The following is a 25772-nucleotide window of genomic DNA, read 5'->3' on the forward strand; positions in this document are numbered from 1 at the left end:
TAATTAGTCCAAGATGCTGAACAACGGCATAGGGATTAAAACCCCCAACTGGGACTCCAAATTCTGTCTCCTTTTTCAGAAATTCAGGTTTTTAACTCAGGTTTTTGTATGGACTACAAAATCCATACACTCCTTCCACCATTCCCCTATGTGAACCTCCAATGCTATTCAATTCAGCAACGGAGACAAGATATACTGTGTAACTGCAGCTGCCCGTGTCCAGCTCTCTGACCACATGGAGGCAACTCTAGTTATACAAGCAGAAGTCATCCCACAGTGGGTGGTTTAATTAATAATGTCATTGCAGTACTTTTTGGCATTGCTGGTGCTCAATGTATGAATACAATACTCTCTTGTCCTAATGTACTGATGTGGAGAGGGAGGGAATAATTCTGTATCTGTAGGAATCTGAAGAATTAAAACATGTTGAAGAGAGACACGAATATTTCAGTTGGAAAAAAAATAAGTTTGAAATCAGTACTTCCCCAATATTGTTTCATGGAAACGCTGTTGCTAATTACCACTGAGGAGATCTTTATGATTGGCCCCCATTTTTTTAAATACTACAATTAACTAAGATATTAAACTGAAATCATCTTGATTCTTGAACTGCATACTGTAATGAAATGTCACTGTTACTCATAAATTTGTTTGTGGAAATAAATGTTGCAACAAACACCATGACTGTGCTCAATATAGCTTTGTGGTTTTTATTTTTCCTTTTGAGTGAGTTTGTATTTTGAACATTGGCTACAGACAGAGGTAAGTCTGATACATTCTTGTGCCAGTCTTGGAGCAGTTCGCCTTCTAAAAGTCTTTGTGGATGTGACTGTGCACAGCTAAAACCGTACTTTGCCATTTTCCTTTTTTCTCATTTTTGAAAGTAGTCGATAGCCACTTTCTCTCTTTCTTTTTCCCTCTCTTTCTCTCAGCTTCTTATGAAGACTCCCAGTATAAATGCAACAGGTGAAGTTACCTACAAATATACAAACTGAAAGAAAAGAAATATTATGGTTGGCCACTCAGGAGTCTCCTGAGATGAAAACATACCTGGACATTGAGCATGGTCAGAGAGTCTACATCAACCAAGAAGGAACAGAGGGAACAAACTTTCCACAGCTGCTACTTTAGGGGAAAGAAGGCACTTGGCTCTGACAGGCGACCCCTGTCTCCCATACCTTGTATCTATCCATTGGGTCTTCCTGCTGCAGCTGACTCTCTCGCATTGCCTGATATTCTTTCTCATATTTCTTTAGCTTCTTGGTCGGTACCTGCAGGGATTAGAGGACAAGCATGTTAGTCAAGGAGATCATTTAGGAAACCATTTTCTGATGTGTTTCCCAATGAAGTCTCTGGCATTCTAAAGGAGTGCACCGGACTCAATGTGGGGGGAAAATCTAGATTCTAGGACAGGGTCTGCAAACTTTTTCTGTAAAGGTCCAGACAACATATATTTTAGGCTTTGCGGGCCACACAATCTAGGTCACAATTCCACTGTTGTTACTGCACAAAAGCTGCCATGGGTAATAAACAAACAAATGAGCATGGCCGTGTTCCAATAAAACTTTATTTACCAAAATGCGCTGTAGTCTGTTCTACAACATTGCTGATATAGCATCACTTTTTCTTGTTAATGTATTTAACAGTGGTGTTAATTCTGTTAACTAACTTTCTTTAAGTAAAATTCACTCTCCCAACATGTTAAAAGTGAGAATTATTATTTTATAAAAATAAAATATTGAGCAACACAAAAAAATTTTAATGGAGCTAATAATATATCAGAGAGAAAACAGATTCTAAAATTGGTAGGCAAATTTCTATTTCATAATGGTTGTCAGGAGAATTAAATGACGAAGTATCTAAAATAATGCCTGGTTCATTGAATTTTTTAAAACCGTGTTTTCAGAGAATATTCAAAAAATTAATCCATTTTAATCTATTACATGTTATACATAACAGACTAAGTCTACTCTTAGGCTTTTCTTGGACAATCAAAATTATATAATTCCTTTAGACATCAAAATCTTTCCTTAACGTTTAGGTCCTAACGTAAATGACTTGAAATGAAGAATAAATTTATCGAAATTTTTTAAAAGATAAGCGCATTATTTGGCTAATTACTGGGGACTCAGTGAAGGCAAGGACCATGTATTGATGCCCTTCAGCATCCAACATGATGCCTACCAATGTAATTGGCCCCTAGGAGGCCCTCAACAGATTGTTTCTTGTCGACTTCAAAACATGGTATTTAGAAAACATGTTAAGTGTGTGAGAGAGAGAGAGCAAGAGAGAATGGAAAGCACCAATGAAAATAAAATTATCTTATGGTTTTCCAGGATGAGGACAGTTTCAATTCTCTTAAATCTGGCCACAGAATTTGTTAAATAAAATGCAAAGACACCGGGTGTCATCCCCCAGCTTATTCTAATTACTTTGTTCTTCCCATCCAGGAACGCTGTGAGTACTGGAATTATCTGCTTCTCACCACAACTGGGAAGTTGCACACAGTCCAAACCTGTCAGGTAGTGTAAATCATTCAATTACCACATGATGACAGTATTCACCTGGCTGATGGGGGGACCGCCTACCCAATGAGACTAGAAGAAAGAATATTTTCCAGCATGTCACTGAATTGCAAAACCACTGCTGAATATTGGCATGAGAAACTCTAACCCTTTACTACTCCATCTCCAGAGACCTTTAACAGTATGCTGTGACCAACGAGAGTGCAAGAGAAAGAAAAACACCACCTGCCAACTGCGTGGCCTCAAGATCATCGATAAACAACAAGGAAAATATACATGATCGTGTGCTAACAAAACAGCAACCACATTATTTTTCTTGACTTTGAGAGGGGCAATTTCCTCTAGCTTTCTTTTCTCTGTATTAATCATATACTCTGAAAACCAAAACCAGACTCTCAAGACCAAGTGGCAAATCACTGGCACTGAAGTAGCCCTGGAGCTGAGGAGAAAAGGGAAGAAGTCCCAGAGTTTTAAGCAGTGACAGGGGTTTCCTGCGGATCTCTAGAAGGAGGGGGTCAAGGGAGAAGTGAGAGGATTTGTGTAGAGGCATTGTGAGGAGGGAGCCTACTCCAGCAGCCACTTACCACAAAATGAGAAGGAAGTACAATATGTTAATATTTTTGTAGCTGAATACTGGCACCACTGGGTATCAGGCTGAACGTCAGTCTTATGTGGAAGTATTTTCCACATAGTTCTAAAATGGATCCATTCACCAATAAGTGAATTACATGTTACAAGCTTGTCTCTAGAGAATTTCTCCTAAAACTGTATTTTTTAAATTAGAACTATTACTGAGGTTTTTTTTTTAATATGTAAAAGAGTGTCCTTTTAAAAGTCAATCTTGTTATGTTAAGCGGTTCATTTCAAAGTGAAATTTTAAAAAAAAGCATGAAACGCCCCTCAATAAGCTAATCCTTTCCCATCTGGCTGAGATTCTAGGATGTTTGGCTTCATCTTGTTCAGGGAAACAGAGCAGGTTCCCAGAACAATATGTTGCTAGGAAACCTTCCAAGCTTATTTATCTTGTGCTGTGGGGTGATATTGAGCATCCACCTGTGATTGGCACAAAGTAAAAGGGGAAAAAAGGTGGAGGAGGAAGGAGACCTGATATGAAACTCCCGTGGTTTATGAGATAAAGAAAACAGACTGTTACAGTTTTCAAAACTATATTTCAGGACAAAATTGATTTTATTTTAGGTAATATAATATTGAGCTTGAATTTTTTCTTATCAAAGAAAGGAATTTTAAAAACCTCTTTAGTATGTAGTTTTAATTAAAAAAACATAAAGTCATTAAGAATGATTAGAATTTAAACAACCTACTATCTCAAGAGCAGTATAGGTATCTCTCCCCTTAAATTAAATAAATTTAATGTAAGTGTGTACTTGAGGAATGAGATGTATAGGGAAGAGGGGACTTCCCTGGTGGTCTAGTGGTTAGGACTCTGAGCTTCCACTGCAGGGGACATGGCTAGATTCTTGGTCAAGGAACTAAGACCCCACATGCCTTGCAGCGTGGCCAAAACAAAACAAAACAAAACAAAATAGGGGAGGATCTGCGTAGGTTATATGCAAATACTATGCAATATATAAGGGACTTAAGTATCCGTGGAGTTTGGTATTTGCGGGGGGTCCTGGAACCAATTCCCTGTGGATGCCAAGGGATGACTGTAATTACTAATTTGCATTACTCTTTCTAAAGGTTAATCATGCAGGCCTCAGTTGGAGATGTAGGAGGGGAAGACTGAATAAGAATACAGTAGTTCCCTCTCATCCACAGGGGATGTCTGAAACTGCAGATAGCACCAAGCCCTACATACACTCTATTTTTTCCTATACATACACACATACCTATGATAGTTTAATTTATAAATTAGGCACAGTAAGAGATTAACAATAACTAATAATAATATAGATAACATGCTGTAATAAAAGGGTTACTTGAACACAAGCACTGTGATACCACGACAGTTGATCTGATAACTGGGGTGGCTAAGTGACTCCTGGGCAGGTAGTGTACACAGAGTGGATACGATGGACAAAGGAATGATTCCCATCCTGGGCGAACTGGGGTAGGATAGCGTAAGATCTCATAACCCTACTCAGGACTGCTCAAAATTTAAAACTTATGAATTGTTCACTTCTGGAATTTTCCATTTAATATTTTCGGACTGCAGTTGACTGAGGGTAACTGAAACCTCGGAAAGCGAAACCACAGATAAGGGGTGACTAACGTATGCTCAACATTCTTCGTTTCCCATGCTCTCTCTCTTCTTTTCATTTAAAGCACGTATTTCCTGTTTTTATAGGACTCTGATAGAATAAATATATATACATATAAGTATACCAATTAATTTTACATGAATTTGTCTTAATAATCTTTACCTCAGTAACCATATCCACCTGAGTTACTTTATTTCATATTTTTTACTTTTATTACGTTATTTTGAATACTCCTTATAAATACTTGAATTTCATGTGCATTAGTTATTTCTAATAAAACATACTTCTCTTATGTATATGTATTTGGTTAGGTTTCCTGCTTATCAAATGTGATTTTTATACATTTAAGGAGTTCAGGTACCTTAAAACAATAAATCTTAAATTTGGGGTAGTAATTAATGGAGTAATAGAACCCTTAAGTCACAAATTTGGAATACACCGATTATAGTAACTTAAGGAAAATTTAAACAGAGAAAAGAGGGAAATGACACAATGTAGCAGAACACATGTGTGGAGATTTTCAACCTGATCTAAACTCTGCAGTATATATGGAATGATTGTTGGCATATGCTGATCTTATGAAAATAGTATTTCAATTTTGTGAAAAGTTGGTTTTGAATTTAACTAGAGAAAAGAATCTAGGAGCCGCTAGTGTTTCTCAAGGTGGGGGAACTTCTGGCGTTTCGGGTGGAATAATTTTTGGTTGTGTTAGACCCCACTTCCCATTTCTGAGCCTCTAGCATCCCAGGCCCATTTGACATATCACCTATTAGATGTCAGTCACGCCCTCAAGTCATCGTGACACCTAGGACTCACACACACCTTTCCAAACAGAAAGGGGAGGGCATTGGGGGATGGAAGGTATGAAGGGTAGATGCTTGGGAAGTGGAATTCATACTAAAAACCACTGTGCTAAAAATTATCAATGAAGAACTGCCCTGGTGGCGCAGTGGTTAAGAATCTGCCTGCCAATGCAAGGGACACGGGTTCGAGCCCTGGTCCGGGAAGATCCCGCGTGCCATGGAGCAACTAAGCCCATGCGCCACAACTACTGAACCTGCGCTCAAGAGCCCACAAGCCACAACTACTGAGCCCATGTGCCACAACTACTGAAGCCTGCGCGCCTAGAGCCCATGCTCCGCAACAAGAGAAGCCACGACAATGAGAAGCCTGTGCACTGCAACAGAGAGTAGTCTCCACTCGCTGCAACCAGAGAAAGCCCGCGCACAGCAGCGAAGACCCAACACAGCCAAAACTAAAACCAAACTAATTAAAAAAATAAAGAGAAACCCTCTTCTTAAAAAAAAAAAAAAAAATTATCAATGAAGACAAACGAGGCCTGGCCAGCATGCGACGTTTTCAGCACTGCATTCACAAGGGACGCTCTGCTTTTGATCAGCAGTAATCGGCATTAAGAAAAACATGAAATGCCTCCACGTCAAAGAATTTCCTAACAGTTTTAAAGCTATAATTTAGAGAAGTCTATATTTAGGCCTATCAACAACTCTGTGAAGTATTATTTGGATTTTACAAATAAGAAAACTGAAGAAAGATAACTTGCCCAAGATCATACACAGCTGGTAAATAAAGAGAGTCAGAAATGGGGTCCAGGCAGTCTACCTCCAGAATCTGCCCTCTTCAACCACCTGGATCTACTGCCTGCGACCAGATGTTTAAGGCAAAGCTCCTCAAGAAGTTGACAGTCTAGACACAGTGCCGATTATGTGTCTAATTACCATATATAGTTTTATAAGTGCAATAGCAGATGTTCATAAAAGGTACAAGGGGGATCAAGAGGAAATTTGTTGGGGTGGAGGGGAGCGCCTCAGTGGGGGAGGATTTTCATTATGACTGGTTCATGTAGACTCCCTTGCCTGATTAAATAATGCTGTATTTCCCTGTGCTAAATTTTGACAGGGGGCCAGTCACTTGTAAGAGCTATTTCAGGGCTTGATGAATCTGCTTCTCTATTTCAGAAATAAACAACATAAAAATATTTAGTGATAGATGCAAACGCTGGCAAAGTAAATCACAAGTTTTGAAAAAGGCTGATAAAATCTAGTCAATATTTTCCTGATGGTCAGAGGTCTGAGTGCCTAAAAAATGAACAGGACGAAGGTATTAACCATTACATACTGCTCTTACTTCAGATAATTTCTTAGGATAAACAACAATGATCCCAATTTAATATATTAATCACTGGACAGAGAAAAAATAGATAAGTAGCATAGTTCCACATTTCTTGGTGATGGGGGGTAGAGGCGCAGGCTGAGAGTTTTGGGGTTTTTTTGGCCGTGTTGGGTCTTCATTGCTGTGTGTGGGCTTCCCCTAGTTGTGTCGAGCAGGGGCTACTCTGTTGTGGTGCGTGGGCTTCTCATTGCAGTGGCTTCTCTGGTTGCGGAGCACAGGGTCTAGGTGCGCGGGCTTCAGTAGTTGTGGCACACGGGCTCAGTAGTTGTGGCTCGCGGGCTCTAGAGTGCAGGCTCAGTAGTCATGGTGTATGGGCCCAGTTGCTCCGCAGCATGTGGGATCTTCCCGGACCAGGGCTCGAACCTGTGTCCCCTGCATTGGCAGGCGGGTTCTTAACCACTGTGCCACCAGGGAAGCCCAGGCTGAGAGTTTTTAATTCAGAGCCACTTCCGTGAAGACCTACCAAGATCTGTGGACAGAAGGTGGATCAGTGGGAACCGAAAATTCTAAGTCAGTTTGCAGAAGCCCAAAGGACTTGGAATGAAATAGATGGGAAGAAATCAAAAGGAGAAGACATCTAAGAAGAGGGAGCATGTCCTTATAGGCTTCACTTAACCCTCTGCATGGTATTCAGCAAAAGAAGCTATTCTGACTCTTTTAGAGCTTTTAGCATTAGGAGGAGGGGAACAGAGTTGATTTTACCCCAGGGTACTGGGGGAAAAACCTTCAGAGAACATAAAAGCCTATAAATGATGATTCATTGTGTTCTTTTTTATTGAGGTATAACTGACTTATGACATTATATCAGTTTCAGATGTACAACCTAATGATTTGATGTTCGTATATATTGCAAAATGATCACCAGTCAGTCTAGTTAACATCCATCTCCATTGTTACATATTTTTTGTCTTGTGATGAGAACTTTTAGGATCTACTCTCTTAGTAACTTTCAAATATGCAATACAGTATTATTAACTATAGTCACCATGCGGTACATTACATCCCCAGGACTTATTTATTTAAAGTTTGTACCTTTTGACCCCCTTTCACCCATTTCACACGACACTGAGCCTCTGGCAATATTAGTGATATTCCAATACTTAAGGAATACAATGGTTTAAGGGAGTGAGAACAAGAAAAGTATTTATCTCTTGCTGTAACTCTAACATAACTCCCAAGCCTTATAGACATCAAATTACTAGGCATTCTTCTCCTGAATCCACACATTAGTCCACAGTGCTGCACTTCCTTTCATTTCATTGGACATGCTCAGTTTCCCCAATTACTCAAGCCTAATGGTGCACACACCTGTGACAGGTTCCTGTCCTCATTCATGAATAATTGTATGAAGTGAGTCACTTTCCGGCATTCACGGCTCACTCCTCAATGTAGTGTGCTCATCAAAGTATCTATGAAAGCTTCTGAAATATTGATTTCTACTTTCTTTACCATGTTGTAATATAAGCTGTCTGGTCCCAATGCTGTAGCAACTTTAAGAGACACTTGCATTTTATAGAAACTGCTTATCTGTTCATTTCTCATCTCCAGGCCTATAAATCTTATCTCGTATGCTATTTTTATGGAACTCCTTGGCACTTCTGCTCTAGAGCTTTCCTATCAATAAACAATATCTGGAGGTAGAGTAATTTCTTTATTATCTATGTTTTGACAACTCCTAAATTTACAGTTCCCAGCCCAAGACTTCTACTGAGCTCAACCTACATAATTCAACTGCAAATTTCATATTATCTTTTGGATGTTTCACATTTGAGATTATTTTCAACCTGGAGACACAACCCACTCCCTACCCCCCAACTTACTCTTCCATGGTTCATCTTCATCCAGATGCTCAAGCCAGAAACCCAGCAGTCACTTTGACCTCTCCCCCCATCAGTGATCATGAAGTAAGTCACTAGATTCTATAGTGTATACCTCCAAATATATCTCTAGCATGTCTTCTTCTTTTGAACCTCACTGGCACTGCCCTAGTTCAAGTCATAATCACCTCTCATCACTGCAATAACCTCCAAGCTGGTCTCCCTGTGTCCATGCTTGCTCTACTCCCAAAGGTAGTCAACTTTTTTTTCAGGATGCAAATCTGATGTCATTCCCTTTCCTAAATTTTTCAATTGCCTCTTGTGCTTAGGATAAAGAGAAAAATACTTGACATAGTTCTGCTGGTGCTATAGGATCTGGTCTCTATCTATCTCTCTCCCTCACTTTCTATGCCTATATTTCACAAAAGTGGGGTTCACCCATCCCAAGGGGTACATAAAAGGATCCAAAACATGGAAAAGGCAAAAGGCAATTATTAAAAATTTCAGTTCTACTTCTTTTTTTCAACCTCAACTTTTTTTTTTTTTTTTTTTGCGGTACGCGGGCCTCTCACTGTTGTGGCCTCTCCCGTTGCGGAGCACAGGCTCCGGACGCGCAGGCCCAGCGGCCATGGCTCACGGGCACAGTCGCTCCGCGGCATGTGGGATCTTCCCGGACCAGGGCACGAATCCTTGTCCCCTGCATCAGCAGGCAGACTCTCAACCACTGCGCCACCAGGGAAGCCCCTAACCTCAACTTTTAAAAATGTCTATACTTGTGCCTATTTTATCAAAGTACATGTACATAATTTACTTTTAAATGAATATTCATATACTGGAGATATATGCTTAAATTCCTTTTACTGACAGGAATGCACGATCAAAAGAGTTTAGAGACAACCAGTCTTTACTCCAGCCACACTGGACTTCTTTCAGTTCCTTTGACGCATCATACTCTGTCCTGTCTCAGGACTTCAAGCCTGCTATTGCTCCTGCTGGGACGGATCCAGCACGTTCACCTCAAGATTCTAATTCAAAAGGTCTGAGGTATGGTCAGGCACCTCTATTTTTGTAAATTGCCTGCTCCTCAGGCAATACACTGTCCATTTGAAAACCACTGGATGAAAACATCAAATGCTGGAAAGGGAAGAGTGACAGACAGGCTAGAGAGGCTTTTATGAACTGGCCTGAGAACATAATCATCGGTTTCTAAGGGAATACCCATCCTGAGTTTCAAACAACCAATTATTAAACAAACTTTAGGAGAGAATAAATTTGTTAAGATTAGGAAGAATCTCAGGAAAAACTGATATTTTTAATGTTCTAAAATATTTCAAGAATCTATTATATAAGCAGTTTGGATATAAGGACAAAATCAAGTTTTAAATAAGGGAAAACCCATACGCTTCAAGAACAATTATTTAAACAATAGAGTTACTTCTCAATATTATACGTAGGGTGATTTAGGGGTTAAACAGGCTTAGTTTATACTTGAAATCTTGCTCTGTCAAATACTAGATATGTAATTATAGAAGCAATTCATTTAAACCTCTTAATCAGGGGACTTCCCTGGTGGTCCACAGGTTAGGAATCTGCACTCTCAATGCCGAAGGTCAGGGAACTAACATCCCAAAAGCCGCGTGGCAGGGCCAAAAAATAAAAAAAAATAATAAAATAAAATATCATGCAATAAACCTCTTAATCAGAGCTTCAATTATTTACTGTTTAAAATGGGGGTGTAACACAAATAACAACTACCACGTCCATCTCCTTTTATTAAGAGCATACAGCATGCCATGGCACTGGGCTAAACACTTAACATATTTTATATTACTTAAGCCTTACGAAGTTGAACTGGGTTTACTATGCCCATTCAATAAATTGAGTACACTGAGAAAGATTAAGTGACATGCACAGGGACCACGGTAATGACTGACCCAACAGGCCTTTTTGACACCAAAGGTAAAGCCTTAATTGCAGTATGTTACATGCCTGTCATCCACCCAGCACACAGAGCTCTCAAACCCAAGACCTTGCTAAGCCTCATCAGTCACCTGCTGCAACTAACTGAGCAAATCAACTGCAAGATGATACAGATACTTTATTTTAACACCTGACTGGGAGATGATGAACCTAGGATATCTGCTGTCTTACCTGGCATAAAGCAGGAGCTCAGAAATATATACACCTCCTCCCTGAACTTTCTGGGCAAACTGGAACAAAAAAGGGAAGGTCAAATAGACCCTAAGGTGATTGAACCAGGAGTTTAACTCTGGGAGAAGCCTGCTTAAAATTCCATAAAGTCTCAAGAGGGGGCAGATTGAAATGATATATTTTCCTTCTCTCCCAGGCTTCTGAAAAAAGTATTGAGGCATAAACAATCCAGGAGATTTACAGCTTAAAAGCAAATTACCTTAAGGTACTGGAATCAGTCAGAGCTTAGATGGAACATTTTTTGAGGCCTACAGCTTCATTGAGAATGCCCTTCTCTGGGTATTGTTTCTCATATTTATTTCTTTCTGTTGCGCCTGCTTCATGTACTGATTTGTACAAAAAAAAGATGGGTTCTTTTTTTTCACCCAAGTGCAGCAGTTGCAACTGGGTCACAACTATTCCTTCTGTTGGTTTTTAAGTCTTTTTCTCAATTTTTTTTAATACTTGAAAGAGAAAAAAAGACATTTTACCTGTTTTTAAGCAAAACAAATCCTTATCTCACTATGCTGGTTAACTTCCATTTCAGGCTGAATTATGGAAATTCTGTTTTCTCTTTGGAATGATTAAAAAGCAATGATATCTTTAGTTGGTATACCATACTGGATGCTTTTATTTTCCTTTGGTGGGAGGTGCTCAAAATCCACTGTAATATCTCATGTAAAATTCCACTTCTGAATGAGCTTTTTATTAGAAATGTATTGCTTAAAATGTTTATTATAGTTTTGGAAAATAACAGAATGACTACCGAGTGCTAAAAATTAAGACTGTAAGATGGTATGTAATACACTAAATCTGATTACATGTTGAATGGTATTGGTCTGATTCCAGGGAGTAGATTAACCAGATGTAGTCCCCAAACTGGGCCACAGAAAGCTGATACAGCTATGCATTCAGAGCAAGCTAATTAAGCTTATTTAAAGCTAGACAATGAGACAGAGGGGAAGAATGATAGGGGAGCTAAGTAGGACACTGTTTTTTATCACCATCAAATGCTATGTTCATTAGAATAGTGCTGGCCTTTGCACTGAGGATGCTGAGAAACCCGAAGCTGTACTTTCATGTCAGTTTCTACTGACAATTAGATCAACAGTAAATATATACTATTGCGAAAAATATTCACAGTGGACAGAAGGCTATAGATATTTATGCTATAAGAAATTTAATTCAAGACTAATATGCCAAACAGCAGCTGTATAAAACAGTCTGAGTGCTTCCGTCTTCAGAGAGATTCACCTGTACCATACCAGACTATCTGAAAAGGAAAGCAGTGGGGAAGAAAGAGAAATGGGGAAACGTTTCTGTATTCACCTATCTTTGAGATACTACCTTAAAGGTAGTAAGTCAAACTGGTTAGAAGTTAGCAGCAGCAGTATTAAACTGCATGATGATTGCACTGCCATTTTGATACACCAACTTTTTAACATGGGAAGAAAAACTCATCCCTCCTTTGCATTTTTAAAAATCACCCATTCACTCACTCATTCCACAAATACGTATTGATTATATACAGTGTAGCAGGCATAGCCATCCAGGAACAAATGCACAGTGTGTCCCCTCAAGGAGCTCAGTCTGGTGGGGAGGAAGTCTTTGAAGAAATGATCACACAATTGAAATAAATACTGCACTTACATAAGGTGAATGCTCTTAGGGAGAAGTAAAGGTGGAGGGATAACAGTGCACAAGGATCTAATTTTGACTGCTTCTCTGAGGAATGACAACGAAGCTGAGCCCTGAAGAGTAAGTCAGCCAGTGAAGAGTAGGGGGGGAGAGTGTTCCCAGCAGAGGGCACGATGGGCACAAGATGGGAAAGAGGAAGACCAGCTACATCATTTGCCAGGACCAATACAAAATGATAATCAAGGCCCCTTGTCCAAAAAGTGAGAATTTCAAGGTGACAGTAGAGCGTTAAACCAAATGCAGTCGCGCAGGTCACATGCCCATGAAGCTGGCTGGAGGGACTGAAGGTCAGCTGGAGCACAGTGAGGAGAGAAAAGGCTGGCTGAGGCTGAAGAGGTATGAGAGGTACACAGGCACCAGCCCAAGGTACAGGGCCTCCAGGGACCAACTTCACAGACCAACCTACTATTGTCTGCTTCATAGTTCCACAAATAGTTACTAAAGAGCTATTGTGTAAGCCAGGCTGTTATGCAAGCACTCTTCTGTGTGCTAAGAGGAAGACAAAGAAGATAGTCTTTGCTTTTAAGCAGCTTACAAATAATTGCGTTATTTAGGGTAGAATGTGATAAGTTCCACAAGAGAGTATAAGCACCAATTTGTGGGAGATTCAAGGCATGAAGATTACTCATTTGAGGTAGAGTGTGTAAACACACAGACAGAAGGACTTCAAATGGACTGAAATTAGCATTCTGCCTTTAGAGCAATGATTTGTCCATATCACTGTAGAAACAGCAAACACACCGAGCACTGCCTTATATACCAGGCACTGGACGCTATATGCTTTACATGTATTAATTTATTTTAGCCTCACACCTATGAGGTAGGTGCTATTAATTTTCCTCACTTTACAGAGGAGGAAACAGAGAGCCAGAAAGGGTAAATAACTTGCCCAAGGTCACAGAGCTAGCAATGTGGGGATTCATTCCAATCCAGGCAGTCCAGATCCAAAGTCCTTGCTTTGAACTACTATATGATACTACCATTTTTACAAACATTGTTTTATTTTGCTTTTGAAAGTCTCTATGTTATTCTTGTGCCTTTTTTATTTCTTCTCCCTGATCTTCTGTTGTTACTTTAACCTTTTTATGTACTTGATTAGCTATATATACTGCCTCAAATTGTCTAAGAGATACAGAACAACAAAAATAATTTTCCTAAAGATTTTTCCATCGTCATCCTCTAGAGCCAGAGTTGGCAGAAACAGCAACGTGAGATACATTTGAGTACGGATTTCTGAAGATGACACAGACAATGCTACTTTCCTCTGCTACTGATGACAGTCCCAATGTATCTTTGTACTGATGGCCAACTAGAGCTGAGGTAGTTATGGACAATTACTACTGACTCCTTGAGAACTCTGAATGCTGAATTAGCGGAACTCTGGGAAACCACACATTGGCTCCCAGTGCCCCCATGACCCAATGCTGGATCTGTTCCTTACAGAATTGGGAAGTGCATGTATGTGCTCATTCATTCAACAAATATCTACTATGTACAAGGCACTATGCCGGATGCCATGTGGGATACAAAGATAGCTATGACACAATCCTTTCATCAAGAAACTTACAATACACGACAGACTTTGATTTATGCCATCATTGAAATATGAGCCTCATACTGTTATGGCTTAGAGGAGAATATTTTCACAAATCTACAAGGAAATTTAGGACAGACTTTAAAATGGAGCTAGCATGCAAACAAGCATTGTCCTGGAGGGAGCTGTTGCTATTGACCATTTGCAAGTGTCAGGAGTTTTCTTTTCATCTTCGTCGTCTTCTCCCTTTTTTTTTTTTTTTTTGGTAGACATCAGTAGCCTCCAAGGATTGGAGATAACCATAGCCATACGTCTCCTCCCCACTACCTTTCTACTAGGCAGGAAGCATCGTTTGTTAGCTGAGAGTCGACAAGCCCAGCGCATTTGGCTGCAGGTGCCATCCTGCAGGTTTCAGACTGCTAGCTTACCAGAATCTTACGTGCAATCCAGGTAAGGCTAGAAGGCCTATATAGCATTTCTAGCCAATCCAATTAAAAATTATTTGACATCCTTTATGCTAATTAGAAAACCCTTCAGCGTAGAGTTAAATATAAGTAGGTTGAATTTATAGCAGTTATCTCCTGATTAGGGTCTTTCCAATGCTAACCAACTACCCCTGGACTGTGTATTCCCATATCAGGGTGCTTCAAATATTAATCAAGTCCAAGGTGTAGACTAAAACTAACACATATTATATCACACTGTGTAGGTTTTAGTATTTTAATGTAAAATACAGAGAGTATAACAGTAGGGTAGGACTGTAAGAGCTACAGAGAGGGGCAAGATAAAGAGGGAACAGCTCATTATGGCTTATTTCTTTCCCCATTCCATAAAGGAAGCTGAAGTGCTGTAAGCAAAGGCATGGGTCTAAAAACATGGGCCTACAAACTGTGCTACACAGCTATGTTTGTCTGGGTGAGGAGCTAGGTGCCTGGTGTATGGTACCTGCAGAGCAGGCTGGAAAGAATACCCTGGAGCCAGGTCATTAGAAGATCTAGGTCCTTGCCAAACTGATGAAAGTGTGAACCTATTTTGGTAGTTGCTAGTTCGGTGACCATATTTTCTGAAATAAAAAGCAGGCACATGGGCTGAACAGATGTTTGCACCCATTCTGGATATGAGAAGCAATCTGGAATATGAAAGAACATAAAATACTAAAGTTTTAAATTGTTTCGGTAGCTTACAGGACTTAGAAGGTAGAATATTTGACATTAGAACTATCTTTTTAAAAAAGTCTTGTCCCTGGACTTCCCTGGTGGAGCAGTGGTTAAGAATCCGCCTGCCAATGCAGGGGACACAGGTTCGCACCCTGATCCAGGAAGATCCCACGTACCGCGGAGCAACTAAGCCCACGAGCCACAACTACTGAGCCCGCGTGCCTAGAGCCCGTGCTCTGCAACAAGAGAAGCCACCACAATGAGAAGCCTGCACACTGCAACGAAGAGTAGCCCCCGCTCGCTGCAACTAGAAAAAGCCCACGCACAGCAACAAAGACCCAACGCAGCCATAAATAAATAGATAGATAGATAGTATTTTTAAAAAAATAGTCTTGTCCCAGTTATGATAAGAAGTCACTGAGGTTTTTAAAATAGGGCAACAGAAAGATCCTAACTGTGCTGGTAAGAATGTTCATTGGAAATGGTATACATGCTAAACTAGAAAGGGGTATAAAGAAAAGGAGGAAGGTGGCAACTGAAAGAATATTTATAAAGTTATGAAAATAGTTCAGGAGAAAATGCCTTTGTTAAGAAGGTGACAATACAGGAATTCCCTGGCTGTCCAGTGGTTAGGACTCCACACTTTCACTGCTGAGGGCCCATGTTTGATCCCTAGTTGGGGAACTAAAATCCCCCAAGCCATGTGGCGAGGCCGAAAAAAAAAATTTTCTTTTTAAACAATAAAATTTAAAAGAATAAAAGAAAGCAGCAGTAGACATGGAAAGGAAGGACCATTGAAACCAATAAAAGAGAGTTCTTCTAAAGCAAACCTTCCCTGGTCGTTTTGGTTAGGCCAGGTCATCCCTCCCCTCCTGAAACTTCTTTAGAATTAGTCTATTCCACTTTTAATAATCACATATGGCTGTAATGAGTTTTTCCTGGGTTTGAACTTTCTTAACCCAATTAGGATGTCTTATGGCAAAAAAAAGAACCCTGCCTTATTTAAAATTGGTATCTACTGCTTTAATTGAACACAAAGCCGAATACTCAGTAGATGCCTAATGCAGATTTGTTCAGTTAAGTATATTCTTAATGTCTCAAGGTTCAAAGGGATTTTGTGAAGTAGTTTAAATATTGGAATAAAAAAGACAGATAAAGACTATGCCCATGTATTTTCCTCGAGTATGGGTATTACAGGAGATATGTGATGACAGAGAGTTGGTAAGTGGAAAGACATAGAAATCCACTTAACATAGGATATTTTTGTTACCTAAATGAGAAGATTGTGATAACCAATTAAAAATGGCAGTTTTCCTTGATACGTTTGACAGAGCCAATAATTACCTTTGCTCTGTGGGGCAATTTCTAAAGTAGTGAATAACAATGAGACTATTTGAGGAGACTTTTTATGCTATGCAATTGGATGCTGTTTCCTAAATTGAAATTCATTTCTTTAATCTTGGGAGGAAAGACATAAGTAAAAACATCACGCGTACTAAATGCTTAAAACACGAAGGACAGATATATAGACATATACCTGACAATCAACAAGAGTATGTCTAAGACAATTCTCACTTTGAAAAAAAGGTAATATCAAACTAACTTTCTAAAAGTTAATTTAATCATTTTTGAGGGGAAGTAGATCAAATAAAAATATATTTGCAATTAGGCTTGGCCGCACAGGTAGAGAAAAGGCTGTAAGATTAGTTTTTTGTGTATGCCTGTTTAAGGTCCATCTACTGCTGTTTACACATGAATGATTGTTCTCCATAGCTTGGGGTAGAGTGGCTTTTATGTTCCCATTTCCATGGAAACTGTGAGGAGGCAAGAAAAATAAGGTATGGGGAAATGTGTATGTCAACCCTCACTTCCCTTCCACCCATCCAGCCTTCCTCATTTCCATGGGAACAGAAATTGAAAGACCTCCAGAAGCTGAAAGTGAAAGCTCACTCATAGATTGCAGCTGTTTGAATGTCAGCTGAGAGCTGACAAATGAGAGTTTATAGCAGCTGTTAAATTTTTTAAATGATGTTTTCCCTAATACATTCCCCACTGTAATAATTTACAAGGGGGAAACTGACTATATAACTAGCATGAGGAAGAACACTCAAAGGGATCTCTTGAGGCTTAGTCTGTTGCTGTCTTTCATAATTCCAATATCATGTATCATTTTAAAACAAATGACTGTGATAGGACAGGCAGTGAAATGAAGAGTGTGCTCAAGTCACTCTGATGTCACAAACTTCCTCCAAATGGTGGACGTGGAAAAGTGTGGAGGAACTAATTAAATGGAGGGAAGAGAGAGAAAAGGAGAGAGAGGGGGAGGAGGGACCTAATTTAACTTTTAAAATCGATTTAATTATATCTTATTACAAGAAACTACGTGAAGATTGTCAGCTACACCTAGAGTTGGAACACTGAGTCCAATGATGCTGGTGAGAGATCTTGACTTAAGCATTTGTAAAGAATTCTATAAACATACAATATTGTATTCAAATCTCCCTGGTTGGAGTTCAAATGGGGAGGTATACCCATATATATATGTACATATGTGTGTGTGTGTATATATATATATATATTTTTTTTTTTTTTTTTTTTGCTACTGTAATTGAAAAGGACAGGCCAGAACTTGCTAAAGATTACCCATTTCCCCTCTACATCCAAGGGCTAAAGGATACACATATAAAGTGACTTATAGATAGAAATCTGTTTTAAGCTTTTAGCTCAAGGGGAAATATCCTCTTCAACATGATCCTTTTAAACATATGCGAAGGTTGAGAAAGAAAAAGAAGAATTCTTTTTGTTTTATATGTCGTGACTCAATTTTATCTCTGAGGTGCTTTTTCACTCTTTATGAAGAGGTTGTTACTCCAAATTGTTCCTATAACTTGGCTTCTACTCACACATGCCTCAGGCAAATACAAAACCTGAACATTATCTAATACAATTCAACAGAAAGGTGTCAAGAGCATTGGCCAACAAGCTAAGTAGGAATATTATGATAAACCTTTGGGGGCCTAAATGGGCTTTTTATTCTTACCACAATCTCCAACGTGATATTTCCAAAACAAGAATATAAGAACAAACTATAGAGGAGCTCCAAGTTAGGATATCCAGTTTTCACTGTTGATTCAAGTAAAGTCTAATTTCATTTATGTCAAAAAGTACACATTGAGAACCTCCTCATCATCTAGCTCCAGGTGCTAGTAATACTAACATTTATGAGTAAGAGTTTCTAACTGCCAGGTACCTTTTTATTTAATGAAATATTACTATTTTAAAGTTAATCTTATAAAAAAATATATGGAGCTCTCCTTTCCCAGCTTCCACTACTATAGACCTTGGTATACATGAAGGTTGTCCTGAGACTTTGCAAATCATTTATAATGTAACATATAACTTACGCTATAAAATTCAGGTTAATAGTTGAAAAAATGAAAATGAAGGTGAATCTATAAATATGGGACCAAAGTTATTGATAAATTCTGGTACTTTCCAGTTCTCCATAAATGTTTTTTCTTTCTCTTTTCATAAGCCAATCTTTACTGGCTAACATAATAGTTAAGATAGTTTTATGAAGCACTTTGCTGCTTATATAAAGTATACAGTGATATAGGTTCATAGCATAGATAGACATTACTATGAAACTTCATAAGTTAAAGCATGCTTTAGCTTATTCCAAATTTTTTTTTTCTTGCTTAAAACCGTAACTTCCTTGGCCTTCATGTTCTCCTCAATTCTACCATCAGCCCTAGTAGCTGGCTTTCTCTTTGGAGATGTTTTCCACTCAGAAACAAAGTTAAGTTGAAATCTAGGCGCTGAAAAGAAGTCTGGGCTCATCAAGACTTGCTCCTCACCAGCCTCACAGGGTATATATTGACAATCAGGACTTTTGTAAAATTACAAAATACTAGTGTCATGGCTCTTAGGGGAAAACTCACAAAAATGCTGAAATCACAAATCATAAATTCATGAATTTAAAAATATATATCATAAATCTTGGAATAATAACTTTTTCAGATTTTCTTTTTCAAAGCTAATGATTTTCTGTGAAACATTTTCAAAAGATTACTCATAAATGCAAATATGTAAGGACCAGACCAAATTAAGCCAAAGTTCATATTAAGTGATTTACTTCATCTCCTAGACTCTAAATTTGAGTGGGTATGTATTTACGTATCTACTGTTTCCAGTCCAGAAAAAGTCAAAGGTATTAACATACCTAGATATTCTCAAAACTATTATTCACATGAACACAGAACAGAGAACCCAGAAACATTTACAAAATTTTTGTGAAAAACAGTAATAAGGGCCTTCTTTTAGAATAAAGAAAAAAATCAGAAATATCACTTTTTAAGAAGGGAGTCAGTTTTAATTTAAGGCAACCTTTAATACAAATTGAAAGTATTTTTAATTCAGGTACTGTGTAATAATTATCCCTTTTTGCTGACAGAAAAGCTAGAGGATACAGAATATATCTGGCCCAGGAATCTAAACAAAGAACAGATTCCCTGATAATCCAGTTAAGGTGAAGGTCACAACATTGAACCAACTATGCTTTGTTCTCTAGTATAGACACAGGTATTTTTGGCTTATATTTTCATGCCATTCAGGAAGAAAAGATGTTTTCATAATGATTATACCAATTTACATTGCCACCAACGGTGCACAAGGATTGTATAGAATATTTTAATGGCTGCAGAAAACATAGCTTGTATAGGAAAGTAATAGTTCATTAATTGTATATCTTTACATGTGACCTTAGAATTAAAAAAAAAAAACAACTGTACAACTTCCATTGCTTTGATATTGCTGTTACCATTTCTGATCCCTGCTTTAACTGTTTCTGTTAGGCTTTAATAAAAAGGCTTCTAAACCAAAAAGACGAAGCAAAGTTTAATTCTTCTACAACTTTATAATTTTCCCTAGAGGACTGGGCTTTCCACAGACTGTGAGTTGATCTGGATAGATACTCCAGTCTGACCCAGACACAAAGCCATAAATGCTGGGATGGCTCCAAAACCCTAAAAATGGTCCCTAGGCACACCTGACAACCAGGGAATCTTCATTATGCAAGAGATAACCTCAATAAAGACTGGAATACTAAGTAGAAAATCTATCTTCCCCAGGAGAGTGGGTCTCAAACACTAGTGTGCATCAGAATCTCCTGGAGGGCTTCTTAAAGCACACATTACGGGGCCCTATTCCCAGAGCCTCTGATTCATCGAGTCTGAGGTAAGGCCTGAAACTGTGCATTTCTAAGAAGTTGCCAGGTGATGTTGATGCTCCTGGTCTAGAAAACACACTTAAAGAACCTCTGCCCTAGTTTCCTCTTATTAGGGCCAATTCTTGAGTACTTGTCAGTCATCCAATTTCCTTTTGTAACCAACCCATGAAAACAGAGTGCAGGGTGGCCTCAAGCAGAGAGACTGGGCCCAAGCAAAGTGAGGAGGGTAACCATGCAAGGAGATGGCCTCATGGGGACATTATAGCCCAAGAACGGTGAGGAGGACATTTACACAGAGAGGCAGCCTGGCATGGATGTGCTGCAGTTCAAGTGGAAGACGTCCATGAGACGGGTGCAATCTGACATGGGGAGTTAGGGCCCCAGCAGAGTGAGGAGGGCAGCCACACAAGGTGGGGGTAAGGGACAGCAGAAATAACAGACTTATGCATACAAGGGGATTGATGGAACAAGTTAAGGATCCAGATTTCTCAGTGTCAGAGAAAGTAGTTATAATAATGGAAAGTACACCTATGTTCATAGCAGTACTATTCACGATAGCCAAGACATGGAGCAACCTGAATGCCTATCAACACATGAATGGATAAAGAAGATGTGGTACATATAGGCAATGGAATACTACTAAGCCATTAAAAACAACAAAATAATGCCATTTGCAGCAACATGGATACAACTAGAGATTATCATACTAAGTGAAGTAAGTCAGAAAGAAAAAGACAAATACCATATGATATCACTTATATGTGGAATACGACACAAATGAAACTACGAAACAGAAACAGACTCACGGACACAGAGAAAAGACTGGTGGTTGCCAAGGGGGAGGGGGTTGGGGGAAGGATGGAGTGGGAGGTTGGGTTTAGCAGATGTAAGCTATTATAGATAGACTGGATAAACAACAAGGTCCTACTGTATAGAACAGGGAACTATAGTCAATATCCTACGATAATCCATAATGGAAAAGAATATAAATATATATATATATATGTATAACTGAATCACTTTGCTTTGCTATACAGCAGAAATTAACACAACATTGTAAATCAACTATACTTCAATAAAAAATGTTACTAAAAAATTAAGGGAAAGAGAAAAAAAACTAGGATGAACTCTGTAGTGTTGGATTGGAAGTGGAGGTAATGGTGCAAAGTCAGAGTTTTCACGTGTGTGTGTATGTGTGTGTATGTGTGTATTCCCTAGCTCTGTCTGCTGAGGGGGCCTAGAAGCAATGATACCTCCCTGGTGAGGATAGCTTCTGCACAGATATTGGTTTCTAAATACCATTCTCTACTAAAAAGAACGAGGGCTACTTAAATAAATACCTGGTTTCAAGGCTAGAGCCAGGAAAGCACAAAAAAGCCTGGAATATCTTGTTGTTCCAAAAGCAAGTTATGCTCAGAGAATAATGGGAACATATCAAATGACACAGACACCATCTTGGAGGAGCTCCTAATGGCCAAAAAGGGGATAATTTGAGCTTTAAAATGAATAATGATAGGAACAAAATAGAATATTGACTAGGAAATCACAAGTCCACATAGATACAAATGAAATAAATTTAAAGTTTGATTAGGAATGGGATACTGACACAATTTCAAAGCCCTCACCACAAAAATCTTATTAGTTATGTAGGGGAATAGAGTGACTTTACCTGGAGAACCTGGCAGGAACCACCATTAGTCAAACGATCAAAATGAGCATCACCAGTAATGGGACAAATCAAAATTGTGCTCCTTCTGATAGAATGGACACAAAGAGAAAAACATAGCATCATCTCCATGACAGTCTGGTCAAAATGTATACCCTAAATCTATCATGAGGGACCATCATAACCATCAGACAAACTCAAATTGAGAGACATTCTACTAAATAACTTAGTTTGTAATCTTCAAAAGTATCAAGGTTATGAATGTCAAAGAAAGACTGAGCAGCTGTTCCAGACTGAAGTTTTCTAAAGACAGAGGTTGAACACAGTGTCTTGCTCAGAGTTCATCTTTAAAAAGTTCTTTTAAATAAATGAATAATTTGAAATATTAAAGAAGAGTACTGACTTTCCAGAGTGGTTCTGACATAGTCCTACATGAAGAAAGGAGAAGTACAAGAGGATTTCTCTAGGTCCTTTCTAGTTTACCAGTTCTATCCGGTTTACTATCTACCTTCTCATCTATCACTCAGAGCACACTGAATAGGAGAATTTGAGTGTGGATAGCTCAGAACTGCACTGGACAGGCAAATAACCACATACCAAAGGAACATGATCAGTCTAAGGAAAGCTGCTTTATAATTTAAGTCTTAATACTAAGAAGGCAAATCTCAAAAATCTATATACACCTGGACACAAAATGGGAGGCAGACAATGTCTTCCACACAAGAGGCCAGCACATGGAGTCTTTCACATGGTATTTCTGCCACTTGATTATAGGCTCAACCAGGAAGTAATCAAAAAACAATACATTTACATGTTTTTAATATTTTAAAATAAATTTATTTATTTTTGGCTGCATTGGGTCTTCGTTGCTGCACGCGGGCTTTCTCTAGTTGCAGAGAGCAGGGGCTACTCTTGGTTGTGGTGCGCGGGCTTCTCATTGCGGTGGCTTCTCTTGTTGTGGAGCACGGGCTCTAGGTGCACGGACTTCAGTAGTTGCGGCACGCGGGCTCAGTAGTTGTGGTGCACGGGCTTAAGTTGCTCCGCAGCATGTAGGATCTTCCCGGACCAGGGTGAGAACCTGTGTCCCCTGCATTGGCAGACGGATTCTTAACCACTGCGACCCCAGAAGTCCCTACATGGGTGTTTTAAGTTAACTATTACCCAAGCCTTCTGGTATAAAATAGGAGTCATCTTTTTGCTTCCTACAGTGCCTAGGTCTGCTGGCAAGTAGTAAATGTACATCTAAAGTACTATCAGTTTATTTTATAACAGCTTGAGGTGGATACAGTTACCAGTTAGTCAGAATCTTTAACACCTTTAGGCAAAAAGCAGCACAGAGCTATGTATGTTACACAGATCCAAAGACTCCCTGCCTTTCTCCTTCCCTTATAAATACTCTCATTGGCTGAGACAACTAATTCTGGTTCAGTATAGCTGAGTAAAACACATGACAATAGCTGTCTTCCCTAATCTCTCTCTCCTTTTATTATTATTATTTTTTAAAAAAAATATAAGTCTTGCCAGGGCTGAAGCAAGCTTTGATTTGGCCCAAAGCACTCACTTCTATTAAGCTTGAAAAGCCTCACAAAGAAAATCCCAGAAAGAAGATCAGTGAAAAAAGCATTAACTGTTAGAAGCCGTAAGAAATGACTTCCCTTATTCAAAGAATTCAAAGCTAGGCTTAGAGCTAGAGTATTAGAATATCAATCTTACCATTAGCACTGGGGATTCTGAATTTTCTTCTTAAAATATAATGCAAAAGACATCCCATCAGCTTTCTCCTTTAAAACAGATGGGAAATGTTCATCATATAAGAAAGTACTGAGTTTCACTGGACACATATATTCATTCCCACCACCGAGAGCCTGGCCTGGAGGAGGTACAAGTAGATTGTGAAGTCCCCTGAGTGTAAATAAAATTAGGCATTAAGAGTATCCACATTGCTTACTTTATCTCTCTCCTTTAAAATAGGGGATGATGATAGTATGATTTTTTAAATGTTTCTGGTGAAAACCAAACCAGAACAACAACAAAACCTCATTAGAATTGGGGGTTTAAAAAAAAAAAAAACAAGCTATTCCACATTTGGTAAATCCAAACTGATAAATTCCTTTACTTGGACTTTGGTGGTTTCATATTCATCTGGATTTCAAAAATGCACCAATAGATTATTGTTAATTTTATCAGGTAGGATATCAATATTTGGTTATAATTTTAAAGTTCTTATCTGTAAGATATATACTTAAATACTGATGAATGAAATATGTCTGAAATTTTTACTTAATTCCTCAGCAAAAATAGTTGAGGAGAAATGAAAAAAGAAAAGTGGGAGACTGATGGTTACTAAAGCTGGGTGATGGGTACATGGATATGTACGGTACTCTTCTCTCTACTTTTGTGTGTGTTTAATAATTTTCATAATACAAATTAATGTATATGCAAAACAAACCCTCACAGATATGGAAAACAAACTAGTGCTTACCAGAGGGAGAGGGGAAGAGAAAGGGGCAAGTAAGCGGTATGGGATTAAGAGATACAAACTATGGGGCTTCCCTGATGGCGCAGTGGTTGGGAGTCTGCCTGCCGATGCAGGGGACACGGGTTCGTGCCTCAGTCCGGGAAGATCCCACTTGCCGCGGAGCGGCTGGGCCCGTGAGCCATTGACGCTGAGCTTGCGCGTCCGGAGCCTGTGCTCCGCAGTGGGAGAGGCCACGGCAGTGAGAGGCCCACGTACCGCAAAAAAAAAAAAAAAAAAGAGAGAGATTCAAACTATGTATAAAATAGATAAGTAACAAGGATATATTGTACAGCACAGGGAATTACAGCCACTATCTTGTAATAACTTTTAATGACGTATAATCTGTGAAAATACTGAATCACTATGCTGTACACTTCAAACTAATATTGTAAATCAAATATACTTCAATAAAAAAAACTGAACAAAAAATTTCCATAATAAAAAGATATTTTTATTGCATCCATTATTAAAGCTCTTATGTATAATTATAGCAATGACACAATAAGTTTTGGTCTGGATTTCAGTCCTTTCCATTTAAAACACTGGTTTAGAAATGTAACTCTATCCTTGATATTCCAACCACCTAATGTTATAATTAGAGATATTTAATAGCTATAGTCAACCCCAAATATAACATAACCAATTTTCATCCACATTCAGATATACCATGGGGCAAACATTTAGTAAAAGTTAGACATAAAGGTTTATAAAGTAAGTTGGTCCTATTTCCTAGTGCCCATGTTGTAAACGACTTCATTATAAGTGGATTCCATTATATTTCAATTTCTGGATCATAGTTCTTTAAGACACATTTTTCCTTATCTCGTCCTCAACATGGAAAATGAAGAAAATAAGTACCAAGTAAATCATCACTCAACGCTAACAAAATCAAGCTCATTGAATTTTGCTTTATAATCAATAGGAATTTACACACTTCCTACATTTCTAATTTCTAATCTAACCAGAGCACAAAAACCTAGTCTCATATATATATATATATATATATATATGTATATATATATATATAT

At 38.7% G+C, this 25772-nt stretch overlaps 1 protein-coding gene across 11 annotated transcripts in view; it reads right to left on the reverse strand.

Annotated features, from left to right (window-relative positions):
• RABGAP1L (RAB GTPase activating protein 1 like) overlaps nt 1-25772 on the reverse strand; it is a 682268-nt gene that overhangs the window by 30475 nt on the left and 626021 nt on the right. For 9 of the 11 annotated variants that reach the window (XM_027086258.1, XM_027086259.1, XM_027086257.1 and 6 more), the window contains one exon: nt 1179-1271. In XM_027086258.1, coding sequence (XP_026942059.1) covers nt 1179-1271 — 93 coding nt within the window. Of the gene's footprint in view, nt 1-681; nt 992-1178; nt 1272-25772 lie in introns of those variants that run through there. The other 2 variants (XM_027086260.1, XM_027086271.1) reach the window with 1 other exon arrangement.

The sequence above is a fragment of the Aethalodelphis obliquidens genome, unplaced genomic scaffold (assembly GCF_003676395.1).
Source record: "Aethalodelphis obliquidens isolate GAN/ISIS:26980383/991018 unplaced genomic scaffold, ASM367639v1 scaffold55, whole genome shotgun sequence".
Taxonomy (NCBI): domain Eukaryota; kingdom Metazoa; phylum Chordata; class Mammalia; order Artiodactyla; family Delphinidae; genus Aethalodelphis; species Aethalodelphis obliquidens.